At 37.5% G+C, this 25,731-nt stretch overlaps 1 protein-coding gene across 6 annotated transcripts in view; it reads right to left on the bottom strand.

The window, feature by feature from the left end:
* The window catches only part of myo9ab (myosin IXAb), a 91,582-nt gene that overhangs the window by 12,101 nt on the left and 53,750 nt on the right, over positions 1–25,731 (bottom strand). For 5 of the 6 annotated variants that reach the window (XM_084094421.1, XM_084094417.1, XM_084094418.1 and 2 more), the window contains exons 19-34: positions 25,070–25,192; positions 24,145–24,225; positions 23,957–24,067; positions 22,428–22,550; positions 21,910–22,059; positions 19,178–19,491; positions 17,030–17,947; positions 15,873–15,954; positions 11,368–11,468; positions 10,169–10,272; positions 8,269–8,489; positions 6,841–6,957; positions 5,428–5,616; positions 5,301–5,348; positions 4,130–4,241; positions 494–555 (exon numbers count right to left, since the gene is read on the bottom strand). In XM_084094421.1, coding sequence (XP_083950547.1) covers positions 494–555; positions 4,130–4,241; positions 5,301–5,348; positions 5,428–5,616; positions 6,841–6,957; positions 8,269–8,489; positions 10,169–10,272; positions 11,368–11,468; positions 15,873–15,954; positions 17,030–17,947; positions 19,178–19,491; positions 21,910–22,059; positions 22,428–22,550; positions 23,957–24,067; positions 24,145–24,225; positions 25,070–25,192 — 2,856 coding nt within the window. Of the gene's footprint in view, positions 1–493; positions 556–4,129; positions 4,242–5,300; positions 5,349–5,427; positions 5,617–6,840; positions 6,958–8,268; positions 8,490–10,168; positions 10,273–11,367; positions 11,469–13,634; positions 13,842–15,872; positions 15,955–17,029; positions 17,948–19,177; positions 19,492–21,909; positions 22,060–22,427; positions 22,551–23,956; positions 24,068–24,144; positions 24,226–25,069; positions 25,193–25,731 lie in introns of all 6 variants that reach the window. The other variant, XM_084094422.1, reaches the window with a different exon arrangement.

Raw genomic sequence — 25,731 nt, 5'->3', positions numbered from 1 at the left:
TCGGTACGTGTTTTTAAAAGAAGTCTCTTCTGCTCTCACCAAGGCTGCATTTATTTGGTCAAAAATACAAAAAAACTGTAATATTGTGAAATATTATTACAATGTAAAATGACTGTTTTCTATTCAACTTTCTATTCATCAAAGAATCCTGAAATAAAAATGTAAACAACTGTTTTCAACACTGATAATAATCATAAATGTTTCTTGATCATCAGATCATCATATTAGAGTGATTTCTGAAGGATCATGTGACACTGAAGACTGGAGTAATGATGCTGAACATTCAGCTTTGATCACAGGAATAAATTACACTTTAAAATACAAAACAGTCTTAAATTGTCATAATATTTCACAATAATACTGTTTTTGAGTGAATTTTTAATCAAATAAATGCAGCCTTGGTGAGCAGAAGAGACTTCTTTTAAAAACATTAAAAATCTTCCCGATCCCGAGCTCTGGACTGGTAGTGTATATATATATAAGCTGGTCTCACCTTCTTACTGCACTTGGTCGTCATCCTCAGACAACACTTCTTGTGGCACGCATAGCGGCAGACTGAAGACGACAGAGAGACAAGCACACGTTACACAGAGGCTGAGCGGATCTGATGTCCTCTTCAGATCAACAGGGGTAAATCGAGGTAAAATGGTAAATCGAGGGGAAGACGGTGGTATTGGTACGCTAGTCTCCAATAGTAAACACCCATCAGCGGAAACAGTAGCGATGCCGTCTGAGAGACGTTTTCCATTTTATGAATATTAAAGGGGCTTGATTACAATAAAAACAAAACATACATAACCAACATGGTGTGTGTGAGTGTGCGTGTAACTGGGTGTGTGAGTGGAAGTAACTTTACAGATGTACAACAGACGTAATAAAAATTAATAAACACATAAAAAACATATTTATGACAATAATAATGATGAAGACAATATTAGTAAAAATAATAACTTGACGATGAGGAAGAAATGATAATATAGTCTTATATAATAATTCAATAATACTAATAGTAGTAGCAATAATAACAGCAACTAGACTTTCCATCAGGAATGAGGGGGAGGCCGGATGATAAGGAAGAGGAATAATGATTATGATTTGACTTTTCTAACTTTAGTTAGTGTGTAATGTTGCTGTTTGAGCGTAAACATCATCTGCAAAGTTACGACGCTCAAAGTTCAAAGCAAAGGGAGATATTCGCTTTTACAGAAATCACTTTTTAAGGACTACAACAAACGGCTGGTAGGGACTACAGGAGCCTTCTCCTGGGTTAGTGACATCACCAACCCTAAAATTTACATAAACCCGCCCCCTGAACACACTTTATAGATTATCATGACTATGGAGGGATTATTGGGTCAGATTTAAAACTAAAAGTCTAAAACTAAAAGTCTTAAACGAAAACTAAAAGTCTAAATTTGAAACTTAAAGTCTAAGTCGAAAATGAATTTGGTATTTAGGATTGGGCATTTGGTATTTAGGATTGGGCATTTGGTATTTAGGATAGGGCATTTTGTATTTAGGATTGGGCATTTGGTATTTAGGATTGGGCATTTGGTATTTAGGATTGGGCATTTGGTATTTAGGATTGGGCATTTGGTATTTAGGATAGGGCATTTTGTATTTAGGATTGGGCATTTGGGCATTTAGGGATTTAGGATTGGGAATTTGGTATTTAGGATTGGGCATTTAATCATTTAGCCATTTAGGATTTAGGATTGGGAATTTGGGGATTTAGGATTGGGCATTTGAGGATTGAGGAGTGTATGCAAATAAGGAGGCGTGGCCCAAATACTGGAGGCTGGGTTTGAAATGGCTGGTGCGCAGAGGCACCTTATGGACAGCAGAGGGAGCTCCCAGTGCTAAGGAGCACTGTAATGAAACCAAACAGAGCGAGTGAGCAGGGCTGGAGCGAGTACGGTACTTTACAATGTGATAACTTCAACTTAATGACAGCGTTGTAACATTTATGTGGCCTCACACACAAAGTCACCAGTGAAAGGAGTGCTATCGGTCTGACGACGAGAATAACTATTATTATTATTATTAATAGTGAGTGCGCGCGCGCGGCTGGGGCTCTCTCTCTCTCTCTGCTCGTTCTTATGCCCTGTCAAGCGCGCCCTTGTTAAACTGACATATGCAAATGACAAACTTTCACTATATGATGGTTAAACTGTAATTAATCCAATAACGATAGGAACCACCTGTTTAAGCATAAGTTGTAATAGACAGCAAAAAGGTATAGTAATAAAGAAGCTGCTTGTCTCTTGCCACGACTTTCACAATATCTGTGTACTGTTACAATAGATCTGCGCGCGCGCACTCACTATCAACAACCGTTGTCATTGTCAACAAACGTCAAGCTTCCCCGTACTTTTTGACAAGCGTCCTTCACAGGGCGGCCAGAGCTTCTTTGCAGCTCAAGTCGGCGGCGTTGTGAACGTACAGTTACTGTTTCCTAACCTTGTTTTTTTTCTGATGCGTTGCATTAAAATATATATATTTTTTACTTGGCTTGGTTGAATTCCGATGTAGAATGCGGTCTGTTATTTCTTGATAACAGACCGCTGCAAAGTATAACACACCGTTGCCATGAAAAACAGAGCGTTGCTATGGACGCGGAATGGACTATTTTCTTTAGCGGAAGCAATACAATCGTTTTTAAATCAAACTCCTTTTTAAATCAATATTTTGTGTCAAATTATTTATGTATTTTGTAGGTAGCCATGTATTAAGTGGGATAATGTATAGCGAGGCGGTTGTTATAGCGAATAACAACCCCGACGACAGGCTGATTCAAGTTCAGCCTGTCGGGGTTGTTATTCGCTATACATTATCCCTTACATAAAGTACAGTCCTCGCTCCAGCCCTGCTCACTCGCTCTGTTTGGTTTCATTACAGTGCTCCTTAGCACTGGGAGCTCCCTCTGCTGTCCATAAGGTGCCTCTGCGCACCAGCCATTTCAAACCCAGCCTCCAGTATTTGGGCCACGCCTCCTTATTTGCATACACTCCTCAATCCTCAAATGCCCAATCCTAAATCCCCAAATTCCCAATCCTAAATCCTAAATGGCTAAATGATTAAATGCCCAATCCTAAATACCAAATTCCCAATCCTAAATCCCTAAATGCCCAATCCTAAATTCTAAATGCCCAAATGCCCAATCCTAAATACAAAATGCCCTATCCTAAATACCAAATGCCCAATCCTAAATACCAAATTCATTTTCGACTTAGACTTTTAGTTTTCGACTTAGACTTTAAGTTTCAAATTTAGACTTTTAGTTTTCGTTTAAGACTTTTAGTTGTAGACTTTTAGTTTTAAATCTGACCCAATAATCCCTCCATAGACAGAATATGCTAATCAATGACTAGAAGATAACTCCACATAAGCTACATAATTTTTTTTACGACGGATGAAAGTTTCAGAGGCCATGTGTAAACGTGATTGACACAACGTGAGGTCGTATTTATTTTTTAATGTGTAATTTTGTGTGTAATTTCTAGCGGCATCTAGTGGTGAGGTTGTGAATTGCACCCAACAGAAGTTACGGTGGCCGACAGGAAGTGATGTCGTCGTCTGAGACAGCAGAGAGTAGCCGGTTAAACAATGAGGTTTCTTTACAAAGATAAATTAAGAAATTAGGTTTAATTATTCAGTAAAAAGATGTTATTGCGAATATTATTGTCACTTGTTCATCATTGTGTCAGTGTTTTATCCGCTGACTTTAGCTAAAGCTTCTTTACACGAAGAACAACAGTGACGAAACGCATTTGTCCGTTCAGGGCCACCGTAGAAACATGTCGATGTAAGGAGACCCGCGGTGTGTGTAGAGAGAAATGCCTCATTCTAAGCTAATAAACACATAACGGTTCATTATGTAAGGGTTTATACACCACTGAAAACATAGTTATGTATATAATAATGCATTTCTGTCAACAGATCCTCCTCAATATTACACAGTGCACCTTTAAATCGTGTCAGTATAGCATTGATATACTAACATATACAAAATGAAGGCATGAAAACACTTGCTGGAGTCTCCATTTTGAGCAATTCCAATGTTACAAGTGAAAACTGTTCCCAGACTGAAATGTCCGAGTGATGAAACGGGACACAGAGTTGGACTCACGTTTGCAGACGCACGCTTTGTCCATCATCCAGATGAGGGACGAGCAGAACTCGCAGTACGTCGGGATGCTGTACTGAGTGGATTTAAAGATGTGACCCATGTGCTCTTCCACCTGCAGAACGCCAAAGATGCTCATATATTCATAACCCATCTGTGGTCAGGTATTAATAAACATGTAATTCCTAATAAAGTCAAAGAAACTCACTTTAAAATAGTAAATGATTTTATTAGTAAGTTTAAAGATAATTGGGATTCTCCATTACACTGTTTTTGTAAATAGGAAACCGAAACTATATACAATTGATATTTTAGTTGTAATTATACTCAATTATTAGTTTCTCTGTTTCTTTTTGAGGTGTTTTACAATTTTCTCACTATAACTGATATAATGGTCTTGTTTATAGATAGTGATAGTGGTTTATTGGAAATGGGTAATATAACTAAAATTCTAATTTTATATACAGTCAAACCAAACTTTATACACACACCTTCAACATTTCTCACATTATCAGTTTATTCGCTATAGTTTAGAAAATGGTGATAAAATATGAGCAGAACTCAGTTGATATTTGACTGGTTTTGTCCGTCCTTAAAGATAAATGTATGTTAAATGCACCAAATGGTAGATTATTTCCCACTGACTTAAAGGTTTATTTTACGACTCTCTGACTTCAATACAGAACAACCGTAACACATCTCAGCTGTTGAAAAGGACATTTGATATATTAGATTTATGATTTATTTTTGATACAAGATGCAGAATTGTGATCTTCATATTTTTTTGGTAACACTTTACTATAAAGTTCATTAGTTAACATTATTTAATGTATTAACTAGCATGAACTATCAATGAGCAATACATTTGTTACAGTATTTATTCAACTTTGTTAATGTTAGTTAATAAAAATACAGCTGTTAGTTCATGTTAGTTCACAGTGCATTAACTAATGTTCACAAGATTTTAATAAAGTATTAGTAAATGTTGAGATTAACATTAACAGAGATTAATAAATGCTGTATAAGAGCAGTTCATTATTAGTTCATGCTAACTAATGAACCTTATTGTAAAGTGTTACCATTTTTTTTATAGATTTAAGTGTTTTATATGACTATTGTTAGTTAAAAAAAATAAAACAAATCCATAAATGCACAAGATTAATGATGTACTGACAGTGTCTGACTCCTTCTTCCTCCTCTTCTTCCTCTCAGGTTTAGGAGCCTGAAACACATCACACACAGATGATCAGAAGAGTGTTGGAGGACGATGCTCCTCGTGAACACACACAGACGGGGTTTACCTTGCTAACGGTCCCGTCCATCGGCTTGTGCTCGGTCATGAACTCGTCCAGGAAGACTTTGAAGGTGTTGACCCAGACTTTGACGGGAGACTCGCTCCAGTCTCTCTGCTCCAGACGCATGCTCTTCTCCAAGATCTGCTCGAACAGAGCGTGGAGATCTTTATAGCGGATGCTCCTGCCGTCGTCCATCTGAGGAACACACACATCCACGCCGGGATTGTGAGAAGAACTTTGGGATAAACTTTATCTGAAGTTTATCTGTGTCATTAGGCGCGTTTCCATTACAGATTTGCGCAAAACTTTTGCGATTTTTTCTAAATGTCGACAAAAAACTATTGCGAAATGACGGCGTTTCCATTAACCGATGTCATGCGACTAAAACTACATTATTCCTCTCGTGATAATTAAAATCATTCCAAAAATCATGGCAACGGACGTTGGTGGGTTTATGTACTATATCCCAGCCGCTGCACTGGCCATTATTATTAATGGAAGGAGATGTGTGTGTGTTTTCCAAGCATTAATGGTAAGGAAAGACCCTTATTATACTTGTGAGCGGCTCATATGAGGAGTTTCTGGGTGTTTCTCCCTCATTTCTGCGTCGAGGTCTTGATTGTGGCATTTATTTGAGGTTTAGAATCCATTATTCCTGTAATTATTTTGTCTTATATGAGTTTAATAAAGAGCTCTGTCTCGTATTCTGTCCAAACACACCGCGTCATCTACGTCAGCTGACCTGTAAATGCGCAAAAACTGTTTCCATTGCAGTTTTGCCAAATATTTCTTTTTCGAATTGCCTGAAAAACCACCTCATGCGAGCGGAAAAACTTTTTTGCGATAAATGGGAGTTTTTGCGAAATTGACGTGTTTCCATTGAGTGTATTTTCAATTCGCAATTTCAATTTGCGCAATTTGAAGGGTAATGGAAACGCGGCTAGTGTTACAGTGTAATTATATATTTAAGTATTGAGTAATATTAATTAACAACATAGTACTTACTATAGGGTTAGGGTTTGGTTGAGGGTTAGTTGCATGTAATTATGCGTAATTTACTGTTATTACTATGGTAAGTACATGTAACACATGTAACAAGCACACCTAAAGTGTTACCCAAGTTTTCAACAGGGGTGTAACGATACTCTCATGTCACGACTCGATACATATCATGATACTGAACTCACGATACGATATTATTGCGATACTCCAAGACATATGGTAAACTGTTAATAAAAAATTAACTGTTGATTAAAATGTTTTATTTGGTTTTACATCGTGTGTGTAAATGAATAGGTTTGGACTGCTGAAACCCAAAGCACTTGTGGTAGTGTTGTCACTATCCATGACACATACTGTTGCGTTTTTGTATTGCGATATATTGTGACACCCCTAGTTTTCAGGCTTTCGGAAACTCACAGCGAGAGCAGTCGAGTAAGAGTTGAAGATGTTGAGGCGAAACTCTTTCAGGGCTTTCTTGAACACGACGTCCACAGGCGAATCCTTCTGACCGTCTTCTGCCTCGAGATCGCCGATCTACAGAGCCAAACATCAGATAACACACGTTTAAAGTCTCCCTGTGGTGAAAATCCAGCGTTTAATGCTGTTTATGTGTCTATGTGGTGTTTTTAATCTGCTTTAAGACAAACCATGTGTAAATTCATAAGTCGACACCATTGCTGAGTATTTCCTCCTTAAAACTGCAGTGAACCAAAGACAGTCTCAAAAACACGCTTTGAAATCGCTGGTGTTTCTGACGTCACAAACTACCTTGTAACCAATCAGATCAACGTGTGATCGTCAACCAGTGGATCTCTGAGCTGAGTGAGTGAGTGGAGGCGGGGCTCATTTGTATATTCATAGAACCATGCATACTAAATGAGGCAAGGGTGTCGAGTTACAGTCAAGATATTTTAAGGCATGAAGACATTTTTTCAAGGAAAAAAACTTTTAAATATGTCATTTTGGGGATCAAAGATGAGTTTAGGGATAAAATGATTGACTTCAGGCGGACTTTTGGCTAATATTATGATGCTTTAAGCTTTTTAATCACATTTTGGGTTGTGATCCGTTCTGCAGAATTCTGCTTTCATTAAACACGGGGCAGAACTCATTTCTCTGTAAATTGAAAATTACTCTTAAATTATATGGTGACACTTCAATACAGTCACACACAATAATTCTTACATAAATTATTATATAGAACTGTTATTTCGTAAATTTTCACATAAAACCAGCAACAGTTTACACAAGAATGGTTTTACAAACAATTTAAAAATCACTCACTCTGCAAAAAATGCTTTTCTTACTCAGTATTTTTGTCTTGTTTCCAGTCCAAACATCCACAAACAAACAAAAAATGCTTAAATCAAGATGCATTTACTAAAGTAGTAAAATGCCATAAGATATTATGTCTGGTTTTGTAATAAAATTTTGTTTCTGTTTGAATTAAGATTATTTTTCTGACTCAGCAAAAAATGCTGTTCTTACTCTTAGTATTTTTGTGTTGTTTCCAGTCAAAATATCTACAAATTCTTAAATCAAGATGCATTTACTAGATGAGTAAAATGCTATAAGATATTATGTTTTGGTTTTTGGGGGAAAAAAATCAAAATGAAGTGAGTTTTTGCTTAAAACAAGCAAAATTATCTGCCAATGGGGTCAAAAAAATAATCTTGTTTACGTTTGAATTAAGTTTATTTTTCCGACCCCATTGGCAGATCATTGAGCTGGTTTTAAGCAAAAACTCACTTCAAACAAAAGACCTACTATCTAAAAAGCATTTCTCTAGTAAATGCATCTTGAACACTCGCGTGAATGGTCAGTGAACAGAAGCGAGGCGCGCACCTTCTTCATGAGGAAGTCGTTCATGCTGCGGTAATCCGCGGTGCTGGTGAGAATGTGCAGCGAGTCGTTCTGCCAAGCGGACGCTTCCAGAGACACACTGCTGATCTTCACACTGCGTCTCCTCTTCATCGACATCATCCCCATCATCGGCTCGCGGTTCTCCTTGCTGTCCCGCCCGCGCTCAGATAGACCAGCATGCACTGGGCTCCCAGGAGGAGAGTCTGGGAGAGAGAGAGCGTATCAGAAAAAGGCACATGATAAACACAGTCCCGAAGTGTCAACTACACTGCACAACAATGCTTTTCTTACTCAGTATTTTTGACTTGTTTCCAGTCCAAATATCCAAAAACTCTTAAAGGAGTAGTTCACTTTCAAAAAATGTTTTGCTGATAAGTTACTCACCCCGATGTCATCCGAGATATCCATGTCTTTCTTTCCTCAGTCGAAAAGAAATTAAGGTTTTTGAGGAAAACATTCCAGGATTTTTCTACACAGAATGGACTTCAATGGCAACCAACTATCCCAATGTTCAAAGAAGGTTCAAATGTCCGTCTCAATGCAGCTTCACAGTCTCGACACGATCCCAGTCGAGGAATAAGAGTCTTATCTCGCGAAACAATCGGTCATTTTCAAAAAAACAAACAGGTTTCTTTCCAACATGATGACGCAATGTCATATACACGACAAGCATTTGTGGTTAAAAAGTGTATATATATTTTTTTTTTTAGAAAATGGCCGATCGTTTCGCTAGATAAGACTCTTATTTCTCGACTGGGATCGTGTCGAGACTGTGAAGCTGCTTTGAGACGGACATTTGAACCTTCTTTGAACATTGGGATAGTTGGTTGCCATTGAAGTCCATTCTGTGTAGAAAAATCCTGGAATGTTTTCCTCAAAAACCTTAATTTCTTTTCGACTGAGGAAAGAAAGACATGGATATCTCGGATGACATCAGGGTGAGGATTATCAGCAAAACATTTTTTGAAAGTGAACTAATCCTTTAAATCAGGATGCATTTACTAGAGAAGTAAAATGACATGAGAAATTCAATCTTGTTTTCTGATAAAATTAAGTGCATTTTTGCTTAAAACAAGCAAAATTATCTGCCAATAGGGTAATAAAAAAATTCTTGATTCAAATAGAAAACAAGATTTTTCTGACCCCATTGGCAGATAATTTGGCTTGTTTTAAGCAAAAACTCACTTCATTTAGATTTTTCCCCCAGAAAACAAGACATAGAGTTTGTAGATATTTGGACTGGAAACAATACAAGAATACTAAGTAAGAAAAGCATTTTTGCAGTGTAAGTCTCTCCCTGTGAAGACCTCTTCCCTTCACTTGTGATTCCAGTTCGCATGGATACGCCGAAACGACAAAACATTCTGTATTATGAATTTTTAATGCCAGACAAGTAATTAGGTGAGGTCACTGTGTAAAGAAACACTACACGCCTGCACACACACATACGCGCACACGTAATACGCATGTGCACGCCGTCAGCGTTCTCACAGATTCACGTTTCTGAGGTTTACACGGAGATGATCACGCTTTACAAAGTGTTTCAAATCTTGCACCTTGGAACCGGTTCAAGGATTACGTTCTCGATCAGCAAACACTGTTGATCGGCCAAAACACATTACAAGTTTTCTGTTTTCTGTTAGAACGGTGTCCTGTTAGCGGCCCCCAAGTTAATAACTAATGATCTTTGCACTGGAAGTGAATAAATCAAAAACTAACTTTATCTGGACAATAACTTTATTCTAGAGCTGCTGTAAAGCCTAAACAATCTGTTACTGTGATTTCCTATAATCACTGCTTTGAAACGATCATATTGCTAAAAGCGCTGTATAAATGCAGGTGATTTGACGAGTCAGGTTCAGCATTAGTGTAAAACACACACCGTTCCTCGTGTCGTTGAGCTCGGAGTCGGCTGAGCGCCCCCTGCTGGACATCTTCTTATCCGCATGTTTGCTCTTGCTCCAGAAGCGCATTTTGCCTCTGACCCTACAGAGAACATTGTTTGGATTAAATATCACAGTTTAATGCACTAACAGAAATATGAATTCATGAAAATACACCGTTAATTGAAATTATTTACGGTAACACTTTATTTTGATGGTCCCTTTCGAACATTATGTTGACTATGAGTAACTTTAAAACTACATGTCACGTAACTCTCATTAGAGAGTTAGTATTGTCTGCTTAATATCTGCTAACTCTTTATTGTGATGATCCACAACAGACTAATTTAAAGTCTCCCTGTGGTGAAAATCCAGCTTTTAATGTTGTTTATGTGTCTATGTGGTGTTTTTAATATGCTTTAAGACAAACCATGTGTAAATTCATAAGTCGACAGCATTGCTGAGTATTTTCTCCTTAAAACTGCAGTGAACCAAAGACAGTCTCAAAAACACGCTTTGAAATCGCTGGTGTTTCTGACGTCACAAACTACCTTGTAACTAATCAGATCAACGTGTGATCGTCAACCAGTGGATCTCTGAGCTGAGTGAGTGAGTGGAGGCGGGGCTCATTTGCATATTCATAGAACCACGCATACTAAATGAGGCAAGGGTGTCGAGTTACAGTCAAGATATTTTAAGGCATGAAGAATTTTTTTCAAGGAAAAAAACTTTAAATATGTTATTTTAGTGATCAAAGATGAGTTTTATGGGATAAAATGATTGACTACAGGGGGACTTTAATGTTAATCACAGCAGACTCACTGCAACAACAACAAAAAAAATCACTCAATGATTTTGACTGAATAACTTTTGTAACTTTAATAAGGATTCATCTATCTTTAATTTTATACAGTGAAGACTATGCAGTGTTATTTTAAATTTGATTACTTTTTTCAAATTCTATACCTAATCTGTATCTAACTATTGTTAGATCTACCTGAAAAACCTGAGAAACATAGTTTACGTAAGGAAAACTACATTTTACTCATCTTTTTTTTCGTCAAAATATTGCATGATTACATAATCACAGTTTGTGTTTAATGATGTTGTCTCTTCATGGTGACAAAAAGTTCGTCATTGAACACTTTTGGTCAGAGTTTTCGTTAATGACATGAACTGTAGAATGAAGTCCTCTGACCTGCTATCTGTGTTAGACATGGACTTCCGGAGCGAGTCCATTTTCCCAAGGTCCCCCGAGGACATGGTCTTCTGGATCCTCTTCTGCTCTTTCTGAGACGACTTGAGACGAGAAGCGAATGCAGAATCAGAATCGTACATAAATGCTTTTTCAAACCAGACTGAATGGTTATCTACGGAAGAGGATCAGGGCCAAGCAATAATAAAAAAATAAAACCATCTCGAGATTAAACTCGTTAAATGTTTCGAGAAAAAAAATCATTAAATTTTGAGAAAAAAGTCTAAATTAAATGTTGAGAATAAACTCAATAAATTGTAAAAATCAAGTCGTTGTGTTTCGAGGAAAAAAAGTCTAAATAAAATGTTGAGAAAAAATCATTAAATTGTAAGAATAAAGTTGTGTTTCGAGAATTTTTTTTTATAAAATTGCGAGAAAAAAGTCTAAATAAAATGTTGAGAATAATCTCATTAAATTGTAAGAATAAAGTCGTGTTTCGAGAAAAAAATTAATAAAATGGAGAAAAAAGTCGAAATAAAATGTTGAGAATAAACTCATTAAATTGTAAGAATAAAGTCGTTGTGTTTCGAAAGAAAAAAATCATAAAATTTCGAGAAAAAAGTCTAAAGTTTATTCTCACAATTGTATTCGACTTTTTTTCTCGAAACTGAACAAGCTTTTTCTCGAAGCACAACGACTTTACTCTTGAAATTTAACAAATTTATTCTCAACATTGTATTTCGACTTTTTTTCTCGAAATTGAAACTAGTTTAATATCGCATTATAATGACTTTAATCTCAAGATGTTTTTGTTTTTTTTATTATTGCTTGGCCCTAATCCCCTTCCGTAGTTATCAGATCTCCAGGAACAAGGTTCTGGTTTTGTTTTAAGGCTGATGAGTGTTTCACTTAAACCACTAAACAGTGTAAGGACACCAAACCCAACTCACATGAGGGAAGGAATGAGAGAAAGTGTTTTAGATGAGGGTGAGTAATGGAGAAATCCCATCCTTTCCATGTTAATGGCAGTCGCATGCATCTAAACTTGATATTCATCAATAAAAAGTTGTCAGAAGTGAACAGAAAATCGCACGAGAGATCCAGCCTCACGTTTAAGACCAGACAAGTCTTGAAAAGAAAGTCTTCTGGTTAATCTAGACACGGCGGCCTCATCCAGTCAGGTTTATTAGTCTTTCATTTGATTAGTTCTGTCCAGAGATGAGGTTATGAGAGAGATCAACGCTTGAGGCCAGTCAAGAGGCGTCAGCGGATTTGCACACTGAACCAACATTAAAGAGTTAAATCTGTCAACATTTACTGACCATCATGTCGTTCTGAATCCCTTTGACGTTCCTTTTCTTTCCTTCCTATTTTAGGATCATTATTGAAGTTTTGATTAACATTTTGAATTAGTTTGTTTCAAAGATCAGAGTGCAGATGAATGGAGTTAGGGTTAGCTTAAAGAAAGAGGTGATCCTGAACTGCCTGAAACGAGTCGTTGGTAATTCCAGGAAGTTACGAATTTGCATAATGCCATCCTATGGCTTTCATTGGCTGCCTTCAAACACTGTTCAGATATGGTAATGGCCGATTGGTTTCCGACACGCACTGTTAAGCAGTCGACCAATCAGAACGAACTGAGCCATCTGACCAATCAGAGCAGAGCAGGCTCTCGGAAAGGAGGGGCTTAGAGAGACTGAATCTTTAAACGAACCGTTTCAGACACTGAGAAAAGAGCTGATGCTGCAATGTAGATTGATAATCATAATTAATGTTTTTTGAGCATCAGATCATCATATTAGAGTGATTTCTGAAGGATCATGTGACACTGAAGACTGGAGTAATGATGCTGAAAATTCACAGGAATAAATTACACTTTACTATATAATCACATAGAAAACAGCTGTTTAAAATAGTCATAATATTTAACAATATTAATTTTTTAATCAAATAAATGGAGCCTTGGTGAGCAGAAGAGACTTTAAAAATCTAAAAAAATCTTACCGAATCAAAACTTTTGACTGGTCGTGTAAACCTGTTATAGGAGAACTGCGAAACTACATTTGGAACCTTTAAGATAGTATAAAGTTTAACATTTATTTTATTAACTATTAATTTGATCAGAATGGAAGTCGTATGGGTTTGGAACGACATGAAGGCAATTTAACACCAGTATTAAAAGTTCTGGTTAACCTATTCCTTCCGCTGGAGAACATGCATGATGTGTGTTTGGATCAGTGTGCAAAGCTCCACACTCGCTCTGGGTTTACCATCTCGGAGTCGCTGTGGCCGGCCGGGTCGGTGTCGGGAGAACTGGGGCATTCTGGGAGAGGCCGGGTTCGAGAGAGCACGGGTGTGTACTCGTACTCATCATCTTCATCTTCGTCAGAGTCGAGCTCCGTGCTACAGGCCCGGCTCAAGAAATCAGAGCGAGTCCCTGCCATACGCGCTTTCTTTTTACGACCGGCTCCTACAACCTGATCGTTCACATTGATGATGTCAAATCCACTGACAGACACGGTCTCAGGAAAGAATCAACACTAAAATATATCCACTGCAAAAAATGCTCTTCTTTCTTAGTGTTTTTTGTCTTGTTTCCAGTCTAAATATCTAAAAATTCTTAAATCAAGATGCATTTACTAAAGTAAAAAGAAGTAGTATAAGATATAGGGCGCTATTTCAACGATCTGAAATACAAGTATCAAGCGCAAAACGCAAGTAACTTTGTGGGCGGATCTCGGGCACTGTTGCTATTATACCGGCGGGATAAATGACTCTTGCGCCCGACGCAAATCTATAATGGGTTGGTCTGAAGTAGCTTCATTACTCATAGGTGTGGTTTGGACGTAACGTGAAATAAACCAATCAGAGCGACATCTCACATTCCCTTTAAGAGCAGGCGCGCTTGTTCCATGGCGGTTTGCTATTATAACGGCGGATTTGCCAGGAGCGGTTCACAGCCGAGGAGAGCGACGTTCTCGTCAGGGCCGTAAAACACAGAGAAGTGACATTGGGGATGGAGAAACACACCCAGATTAGCTTCGGTTAAACAGGCGTATGATAATCTGGGTAAATGTGTAAGCTAGATTTATGCCTATTTTTTCACATCTTCATGGATACCACAATGAATTCCCTCGTGTGGAATATTGTTCCTTGTAATAATGTATGGTTTGCAAAAATGTGAACTGCTGCGTCTGTGTAGATGAGAGAAGCAAAGTGTGTGTGCGTTGTGCACACGCTACATTATGGCCAAGCATGCCCCCTTAAAATAGCATCTGAATAACTTGTGCAACACGCCGCTGACTTTAGACGAGGTTTTTCCTGGTCAGTGGCGGAATTGTTTTCTGAAACTGCAAAATAGCACCAGGGAACGTTTGCGCCGGAACACGCCTCCTCTTTTCCCTGAACCGCCCCCCGGGAGCGCAAGTTCATTCCCTAATTTACCGACGTGCGTCTGTGGAGGGAAAAGTCCGCTGTGCGTCGGGTGCAAAATAGGAATGATACATGCGTCGCTGTACAAAGTCAATTGCGCTGGGTGCAAGATAGGGCCCAATATGTCTTGTTTTCTGGGGAAATAAATCAAAATTAAGAGAGTTGTTGCTTAAAACAAGCAAAATTATCTGCCAATGGGGTCAGAAAAATCATCTCGTTTCTGTTTGAATTAATATTATTTTTCTGAAAACATTGGAAGGTAATTTAGCTTGTTTTAAGCAACAACTCACTTCATTTTGATTTATTTCCCCAGAAAACAAGACATAATATCTTATGGCATTTTACTCATCTATTAAATGCATCTTGATTTTGAGAATTTTGAGATATTTGGACTTTAAACAAGACAAAAAAAGATTTAGATTTAGAAAAGCATGTTTTGCAGTGTCCTGTGAATGATACTGTGGCAAAATATATGGATGTTGACAGTTCTTGCTCATTTTGTGGGAATAAGGATGAAACACTGATCCAGTGTGAAAAAACTCTAAACTTTTAGAATAGTTTATATGTTCATATAGATAAGCACTTTGATTCTTCTCCTTTCAATTAAAATATATAATCTGTTACTATAAAGGTACAGCTAATACTTTTTTTGAATTTTGTTTGGAAAAAAATATTCACAAGCAAAAATTCCTCAAACTTGCAGCTTAATTTTCCACATTTCTTAATTGAAATTGATGCATTTCTCAAACCTCTCAGATTGATTAAAAACAAGAAAAGTGACAGATTCTTGAAACATCATGATGATAATTTTGGTAATGCCACTCATGTTTCCTCTGTATGTGTTTATCATGGTTTTTTCTCTCTCTCTTCTTATTTTGTTTGTGAAACTTGACATATATTTGATGAAATGTCATTCCTGTAGATGTCCTATCTGTTCTGTCCCTTATGTCTGCTTATTGTTTGATACATAAACAAAAGGAAAGAGTCAGAACTCATCCTGGACCTAAGAGAGACATCTCAACACTACTTGGTACCGGAAACAAATACAAGTTTCTCTGTGTTTTGCCTGTGCTCACCTCTCGTTTTTTTAGCGATCTGAATCCCGCTTCTCTTTGGATCGCCAGGGATCGTTCCTGATTCACCAGGTCTTTGTCCGACCTGAAAAACACACAGCAATCCTTGAGTACATCTAATAATGTCATCGCATTAGATCCTAAACATCAGCTAAAAACTTCTCAAAATATCTTAATAACGCCCATCCTTCTCTCGCACTTTGTAACACATATTTCCCTTGCGGGTCAAAATGAAACGAAGCCCTAAAATTATACTTAATTTAGTGTTTGTCCAAAAGCTTATTTAATTTCATTTTGATCATATTTCTTTCTAATTTTTAATGCAATTTTTTTTTTTTACCTTTAAATTACTAGATTTGATCAACAAATAATAAATAAATACATAAATAGTAATTTAAGCACATTCCTCACATTACACAACAAAATAACTTAATTCAGCTCTAAATATCTTACATTGGGTGTCTTTGCAGACCTCTTGTGGAAAAATAATAATATAACATGATATTTCATGACTCCAGATGGCCTTATAGCTCTATATGGAGCAAATAAGCTGTTCCTCTGGGTCCTAAAGCCAGTTCACTTCAGTGTGCATTCAGATACACAAGTAGACGTTATACAGTCATTTTTTGGTAAAGTTTTAGTTTGAATTTTTAGCATTTTTAGGTTTTTCTATGTGTCCTGAAGAATTCCTCGCATTCCATTCATTCCTAAGGGGGTCAAATTGACCCGCGAGGGAAGATTTGTTACTTTTTTATATTTCTATCACAAAACTTTTTTGTGTGTATTCATGGTTCAAGTGGGACAAAAAAAATGCTTTTCTTACTCAGTATTTTTGTGTTGTTTCCAGTCCAAATATCTAAAAATTCTTAAATCAAGATGCATTTACTAGATGAGTAAATTTTTTGCTTAAAATAAGCTAATTTATCTTCCAATGGGGGTCAGAAAATAATCTTAATTCAAACGGAAACAAGATTCTTTTTCTAACCCCATTGGCATATTTTATTAAGCAAAAAAATCACTTCATTTTGCATCTCGATTTAATATTTTTTAGATATTTGGACTGGAAACAAGACAGAAATACTGAGTAAGAAAAGCATTTTTTGCAGAGTGAACTTCCCGAGGGAAGAATGAGGGTTAAGCCTGAGTGGACGTAAACTCACTTGGAGAAGGTCAGACGACTGCGTTTGGGAGAGAAGGCCAGGTCAGCTTTCTCCTTCATACTTATGCTGATGCTCTGAGACACAAACTTCTTCTGAGCGTCCTTCTTCGTCGACGCCGCTTCCCTCGAGTCCAGCTGGAGGGTTTTAGAGGAGGTCGAAGTGACCAAGCCGTGATTGGTTTGGGGTTCAGGGGTCGAGTGGACGTCTGGATGATCATTGGAGAGCAGAAACTCCTGCTGGTGGTCCTCCGCTTCCATCTGATGGTCATGATGAGCTTCTAGGTCTACAGGGTTTTCCTTCTGCATGCTGATGATAACCAGCACTGACTCCTTCTTCTCGGAGCGGCTCGGCGAACTCCTAACCGGACTGCCGTCATCGTCAGCGATGTAGAAGTGAGGTTTGAAGGACGGCGGGCTGGTCTGGTTCTCCTCCATCGGCTCGGGTTTGGAAACTTGTTCCAACTCTCTCTCTCTCTCCACGTTATTTTCGCTCATTTGAAGGGTCGAAATTTGGCCCAACTCCTCAGAGCTTTCCTGACTATCCGTGGAGGCCTGAGGAGACGAAGGAAGATGTTTGGAGAGAGGGATTTGAGCGGAGGAGTCCGGTTCGGAGAGAGGGATTTGAGCGGAGGAGTCCGGTTCGGAGTTCGACACTGAACCGGATCGGACTTTGAGAAGCTCTAAACTGAACGTCGCTTGTTCGAGTTCTCGTTGCCTCCTACTTTCCCGTTTGGATCGGCTCTTTAGCGTGCTGTCGTCGACCGTGCGAGGGGGTTCGGCGGAGTGCTTGTCCTCTAACTTCTCTGACAGCTCTACGCTTGAGTTTTGAGGGGCGTGTAAACTTTCAGTCACAGTGTTTGGATGCTCTTCGCCATCGAGGGTTTTCTCTCCGCATCGTTGATCTCTCAGAATGCGGCACCTTGGGAAAAAATTAAAAAATAGATGTTCAATACTACTAAATACTGAGATATTTCAGACACAATGTCAACTAGGGATGCACCGATATGAACATTTTGGCCGATAACGATAACCGATAATTCTTTACATTTGAAAGCCGATAACCGATATATTGGCTGATAAATCTAAATCCAAATTTTTATATAATTTTTGAGAGCCTGATTACAAAAACAAAAGTCCCATCATTAAAATCCATGCCCCAAACATACAATTATAATATTCTCATAATTTTATGCAGCCGATCTGACAGACTTGTGCTGCACATGCTGCACTGAACTGTAAATCATATTTCAAGCAATCCAAAACCATCATGTTGAACAGTGCGCATCTGAAGTGTCTCAGCTGAAGGAAATAATCCACTATTTATCGGCTTTAATATATCGGCCAAATCTTCTTATCAGGCCGATAACAACAGCTAACATTAAAAATGAACATATATCGGCCGATACCGATATGGTGGCCGATATAACGAGCATCTCTAATGTCAACTATTAAGTTTATTTTTGCTTCGGCAACAAAAATAGTTCCAATAGAAGCCAGATCAGTGAACAATCGGAACATCATCAGTCCAATCATATTAGAGAATGCAAAGGCATGGTCAATCAAAACACATCTGATGTTTAAAGTGAGTTAAGAGGGATTTTGGACCAATGAGATTCCACTGTGGGCGGGGCCAACCTGAGCAACTTGTCTAGATAACTAGAGATCAAGCTACAGACAAAATATCTTCTTGTATTATATATAATAAGTGCCTCTTCACCTCATCCTATACCTATGAGAGACTAGTGCTGGGCAACAAGTAATCGATATTAATCGCATCCAAAATAAAAGTTTGTGTTTACATAATATATATATATTAAAGAAATATTTGCATATATATACTGTATATATATATTTATACATAATCGATATTATATATAAATATAAATATTTTATATATAAATAAAAAATGTTCTTAAATATATATGCATGAATGTATGTATTTATATATACAAAATAATATAAATTATATATATATATATATATATATATATATATATATATATATATATATATTTTTTTTTTTTTTTTTTTTTTTTTTTTTTTTTTAAGTATATATATATATATATATATTAGCTCAAGGTCATGGGTTCGATTCCCAGGGAATTCTTGATTACACATCTGGCGAATGCACAACTGTAAATATATTTACCGCTGTCGAGCCTGGCGCCCCCTGCAGGCGGCCTGAAGCGTGACGGCGGCCTTGTGTCTCAGTGTGCGTGTGTGTCTGAGTGTGTGTGTCCTCCAGACGGCCTGTATGAGGCCTGCCGCTCTCTCTCTCATGCGCGTGTGAAGGACTCGTCTCCAGCGTCTCTGGATGAGCAGAACCGCTCTCTTCTGCTGCCGGTACTGCCGTCTCTCTCTGAAGCCTCTCCAGAACGCCTGAACACACACCGCTGCCCTCTGCTGGAGCTCCGGCTCACACACACACTCGTCTGCGCGGGTCAAACACTCACGCCACCAGCGCTGCGGAGATCGGAAGAGGAACCAGAGGATGATTATTAGGGGTGGAACAGTTGATCGTGATCTGTGCGGACCAGCTTACCCCCGGTTCGACACGCATGTGATTCACTGAAAGTTTATAATTTGGATGTGTTTTGTCTTGCCAATTTACACATTCAAACCATTTTAAACGCAGAAGAAGAGGCGAAAATCAGAACTCACGCGTTTTATATCAGCCATACACACTCGAAGCGGAGAGAGAGAGAGAGAGAAAGAGAGAGAGGGGGAGAGAGAGAGAGAGAGAGAGAGAGAGGGAGAGAGAGAGAGAGAGAGAGAGAGAGAGCAACACTTCCTCACCAGCTGTCCCAACTATGAGGACATTAGAGGGACTTTTTATAAATAAAAATGTAAAATACTTTGCCCTAACTTCACAGAATTACACAATAAAACACAACTTCAACATTTATTAAGTAAAAAAGAGACTGTATCCTACTAGCAGCAAGATATACTGATGCCTGTCACAAAAAGAGGGAGGAGTCAGTAATGCGCTCACACACACACACACACTAACTGAATTCTAAATTGTTCATAGAATTCTGAAATGTTAATTAATTGTTCTACTTACCTTTTTATTTTATTATTTATTTATGTATCTATTTATTTATTTTATGCATTTATGTGTATGATGATTGGAAATGCTTTGGCAATACATTGAAATAATTGTCATGCCAATAAAGCACATTTGCACAATTGAATTGAATTGAATTGAATTATTAATTTCTGTCCCTGAATAAACTGTTAGACTTTGTAACTTTGTTATTTAGTATTCATCTCTGCTTGTAATTTGTGTATTGTTCTTATTTTATTGCTGTCTGTTCACTTGTTTTTAATAATGTGTGAACATTTTATCAGATGTATATATTTTTGATCATTTACTTTTAAAATATATTTATTTTATATTTCATACATTTTAAAAATGTAATTTAAAAAAAAAAATTATTGTATGCATTTACAAAAAAATATTTTTAAACTGATTTATTTTTAAATTGTGTATAATCTAAATTATTGCATACATTTTTTAAAGAAATATTTATTTTTTAAATAGTTTATGCATGTAATGTATTTAATAATATTATTATTATATTATATAATATTTTTGAAATGTATGTTTTACATTTCGTACTCTTTAAAAATGTTTTTAAATTTAAATCTGTTACCCATAAATAAATAAATAAATAAAATAAAAAATAAAAATAAAAAATATATATATATATATATATACACACACACATTTTAAAATGAATATAATTAATTTAAATAATTATTATAAAACCATATATATTTGTTCAAATTGTTTAAATATAGAATTTGTTATCTAAGCACTTGTTATTATTCTGTGTAGAAAAATCCGGAAACTGACAGGATGAAGTGCGTCTCATCAAAGCTCTGAGCGTTTGCGTAACGTCTTGTTTGTGGAGCGCCACATGTTTGTGATCCGCTGGGATCTTGATCTGTTTGTTTTGAAGAACACACGCTCTGCACTCGCTGAAAACTCGATCTGGCAGCGCAGTTAAACATCGACAGATGACTGGAGAAAAACCTTCACAGATCTTCCCTTTGTGCTCGAATAAATCAAACAAACCAGTCAGAAAACACCCGTTTGAGAACACCCTTCATAAGCCCAGAGAATATAAGAAACATGTTTGACGATTAAGTTTCAGGAATCCATCAGTTATTCCTCAAAACTGTATCAAACCTTGTAAACATGACTTTGTTATGAGGCATACGGATATAAACCTGTCTGTGAAATTACATAAAATCAGCCGATCAGATTAGCGTTAACACACACACACACACACACACACGTGTCTGAAAGTGTATCTCCGGTTTCCACAAACTCTCGGGACGGTTTATTTGATCAGGAATGTTTATGCCTGATGATTCCGATCTCAGTTTCTCCTGAAAACATCAGTCCTCCTCGCCTCCTCCTCCTGGCACAAGCTCTGCATTTACTTCTGTTTCAATTCCAGTTTATTCTGCTTATTTGAAACTGTTGTAAAATAGTTTATATTTGCATCTATAGTAGTTTAAAATGTATATTAAATACACAAATAAGTTGGTTATAGAATGATTATGTAGCTATTACTTTGTGGTAAAATTGTTTATTGTGATTATTTTATTATTAAATGTCATTATTTAAAAATGTATATAAATTTTAATAGTTATTTTATAATTTTTTATATAACATATACATAAAAAGTAAAATAAATATACATTTATATTTAAAAAAAAGATATATATATATACATACACACACACATCAACCCAATCACTTGATTAGCGTTCATGTAAACACTACGTTCAGATTCATCAATGTAAACACAGCCACTGAGGCATTTTCTCTCATGGATATTTGCAGAAACGTATTCCTATAAGATATACCTGAATGAGGCGAGCGGCTCGTCTCTGCCGGCTGAAGAGCTTTCTCTCCTGCTTCGTCCTGAAGCGTCTCTGCAAACACACGATCCTCCTCAACACCTCCTGATGAAGCTCGTCCTGAAGCTTCTGACGCAGATGCTCTCGCAGAAACACCTGCAGGAACACACACACACTCAGGTCAGGGTCGTGACCCGGTCCAATCTGAACTGAATTAAATCAACATTGAGCTGAATTGAATTTGTTTCATAATTGATGAACTTTGCAACTTCGACTGTTATTGAACTGAATTGTAAAAACATTAATCTGAATTTAATTTGTTTCATAATTGAACTTTGCAACATTGACTGTTATTGAACTGCCCTGAATTGAACTTTGCAACATTGACTGGATTCTGACACCCAACAACACAACAACATGATATTTGAAGCTCCTTATGTAGCGAATCTGTTCTGGTTTGTATTGGCCGCCTCCAGTTTTAGTGATGTCGGCACAGAAAGGGTCTATAGGGATGTGTGTGTTACCATGTTTCTGCCCACTTGATACCCGTCGGGCTCGAGGTCTGCGCTCTGCAGGAACTGTCTGATGGCCGACTGAGAGCCGTGAAATCCAGCGGGTAAAAGCACGTGGAAATGATGAGCAAAATCCTGAAGAGACACACAACCAGCTCCGTAAAGCGATCCACACGCAGCATTCAGAAATATTATCGATTCCACTGCACTGACAAAAAGCTGAACTGGATAATGAGACTACTGTCTTCTGTAGAGCTGTTTTACAGCTGAATCATATTTGTTTCATAAATTGACAAACCGTGCAACATCAGTACTGTTTTTGAACTGAATTGAATCAAATGGAACTGAATTGAATTTGTTTCATAATTGATGAAATCTGTAACACTGACACTGATATTGAACTGAATTAAATCAACACTGAGCTGAAGTGAATTTCATTATTGATGAACTTTGCAACATTGACTGTTATTGAACTGAACTGAATCAACATTGAACTGAATTCAATTGGTTTCATAATTGATGAACTTTGCAACATTGACTCTGGTATTGAACTGAATTAAAAAAACATTGAACTGAATTGGTTTCATAATTGATTAACTTTGTAACACTGACTCTGTTATTGAACTGAATCAATATTGAACTGAATTGAATTTGTTTCATAATTGATGAAATCTGCAACACTGACTTTGAACTGAATCAACACTGAACTAATTTGAATTTGTTTCATAACTGATGAACTTTGCAACATTGACACTGTTATTGAACCGAATCGACATTGAACTGAATAAAATTTTTCATAATTGAACTTTGCAACATTGACTCTTATTGAACTGAATTAAATCAACATTGAGCTGAATTGAATTTCTTTCATAATTGATGAACTTTGCAACATCAACTGTTGTTAAACTGAACTGAATTAAAGTTGAACTGAATTGAATTTGTTTCATAATTAATGAAATTTGCATCATAGACTTTTTTGAACTGAATTGAATTTGTTTTATAATTGATGAACTTTGCAACACTGAATGTTATTGAACTGAATTAATGTTGAACTGAATTGAATTTTTCATAATTGATGAACTTTGCAACATTGAATGTTATTGAACTGAACTGAATTAATGTTGAACTGTTTTGAATTTGTTTCATAATTGATGAAATCTGCAATATTGATGCTGTTATTGAACTGAATTAAATCAGCATTGAGCTGAATTGAATTTATTTCATAACTGAACTTTGCAACATCAACTGTTATTGAACTGAATTGAATTTATTTCATAATTGATGAACTGTGCAACACTGACTGTTATCGAACTGAATTGCAAAAACATTAAACGGAATTTAATTTGTTTCATAATTCAACTTTGCAACATTGACTGTTATTGAACTGGCCTGAATCAACATTAAACTTGAATTTGTTCCAACACTGACACTGTTATTGGACTGAATTATATCACCATTGAATTGAACTGAGCTGAATCACTGTTTTCTGTTTAATTGATGAATTTTGCTGACTTGACGCGTGTTGAATAGAGTTTCCTCACCTGAAAGCTGTACTTGACGCTGTATCCAGACTGCCGAATCCTCACGGTCTCCAGCATCCCAGTGTATCTCAGCTGTCTCAACACCAGCGCGTCGTTGAAGCGCAGAGGAAGCTACGAAACAACGACGCTAATCAAACCGCGCATCTAAATCTAGCGATGCAGACACAGAAATAAGACACATAATCTACCTTTTCTGCATTAGACCGGATGCATTTAACGAAGTACGGCTCGGACTGTCCCAGCGTCTCCATCAGCTTGTTCAGAGAAACCTGCATCACGAACACAAGACTGAGTTTCAGTGCTGACTCAATGCAGATGAGCAAGTGTTAAAGGAGTCGAACATTTTTCTGTTTCGGTACTAGCTATGCTCAACCTAACTGTGCGTTCACACCGCCGGCGGCGAGAGCATCAAAGTGGCCGGAAGCCATTCATTTTCAATGAGAGCCAGCGGCGACCTCCGGCGAGGGCGGCGCGGCGCGTCTTGGACGGCGAGAGCGGCGAGAAGAGTTGAAATCAAGTCAACTTTATGGTAATAAGCTATGACGCGGTTCGGCGGCAACCAGCGGCAACCAATCGGAATGTAGAAGTCCTCCGCCTGAGAGGATACAAGAGAACACAATCCTGTAAACTTTGGTTCCGACCGCATTAGTTCCTAAGCAAAATGGAGGAAAAATTCATAATTTCTGTTGCGGGTTTCCCGTTATTGTACGACTTGTCATCCATAGTGTTGTCAGTTTGATTAGAAAAAGCCGCGCAACACTATTTATAGGCAACATTTTCGCGCTAGAACTTCTTTGAACTAAAAACGCTTGTTTTTTCAGCGGGAATGCAATTCATTTGCTCAAAATAATAATGATTTTGACCAATTGCAGCTACGGTTTTTGCGGCCCCTTTAAATAAAGTTTTTTTTTTAAATCACGCATTCTAATCTAATCTACGTCAGAGCGTCCCCGAATCTTTCTACGGCGTCGGTGGCAGGGCGGCGAGAGCGAATTTTGCCGCTCTCGCCGGCGGCGGTGTGAACGTACAGTGAGGCATTCAGAGACTTGATAATGTACCTTGTTTGTTTGTGTTGAAGCATAATAAAAATAATAAAATGCTACAAATCCTCACGTTGAACTGAGCGCTGATGCTGGGCGGCTTCTTCTTCTTGTGCAGGTGCAGGAGTGATTTGGTTATGCGGTCGTGAAGCGTCAGACAGCTCAGATACTTCAGTGACTTCACATCCAGCAGGTGCTGAACACACAACAAAACCTCCGTCAAGTCAAATACGGTCAACTGTGTGTTACATACAGTCTATGTTACATAAGATAACAGCCTTTAAAGGTGACATATTATGGCCCTTTTCACAAGATGTCATAAATCTATGGTGTCCACAGAATGTGTCTGTGAAATTTCAGCTCAAAACAAAACCCACGGATCATTTATTATCGCTTGTCAAATTTGCCCCTTTTTGGGTGTGAGCAAAAACACGCTATTTTTGTGTGTGTGTCTCTTTAAATGCAAATGAGCTTCTGCTCCGCCTCCGTTCAGAACAGGGCTGGAATTAACTGGATTTAATTTGTTTCATAATTGATGAACTTCGCAGCATTGACACTTTTATTGAACTGAATTGAATCAACATTGATTATTGATGGCTTATTTTTTGACATGCTTGCAGAGAAAGACTTCATTACTGGGTTTCGCTTTTCACGTTTTCTGTGCTGGGAGAAGCACCGGGACCCGACTATAGCACTGAAACACGGTTTACATGACATGTCCCCTTTAAATAACTC

This window comes from Abramis brama, assembly GCF_963993115.1.
Source record: "Abramis brama genome assembly, chromosome: 20".
NCBI lineage: Eukaryota > Metazoa > Chordata > Actinopteri > Cypriniformes > Leuciscidae > Abramis > Abramis brama.
This window is presented reverse-complemented; position numbering and strand designations above follow the sequence as displayed.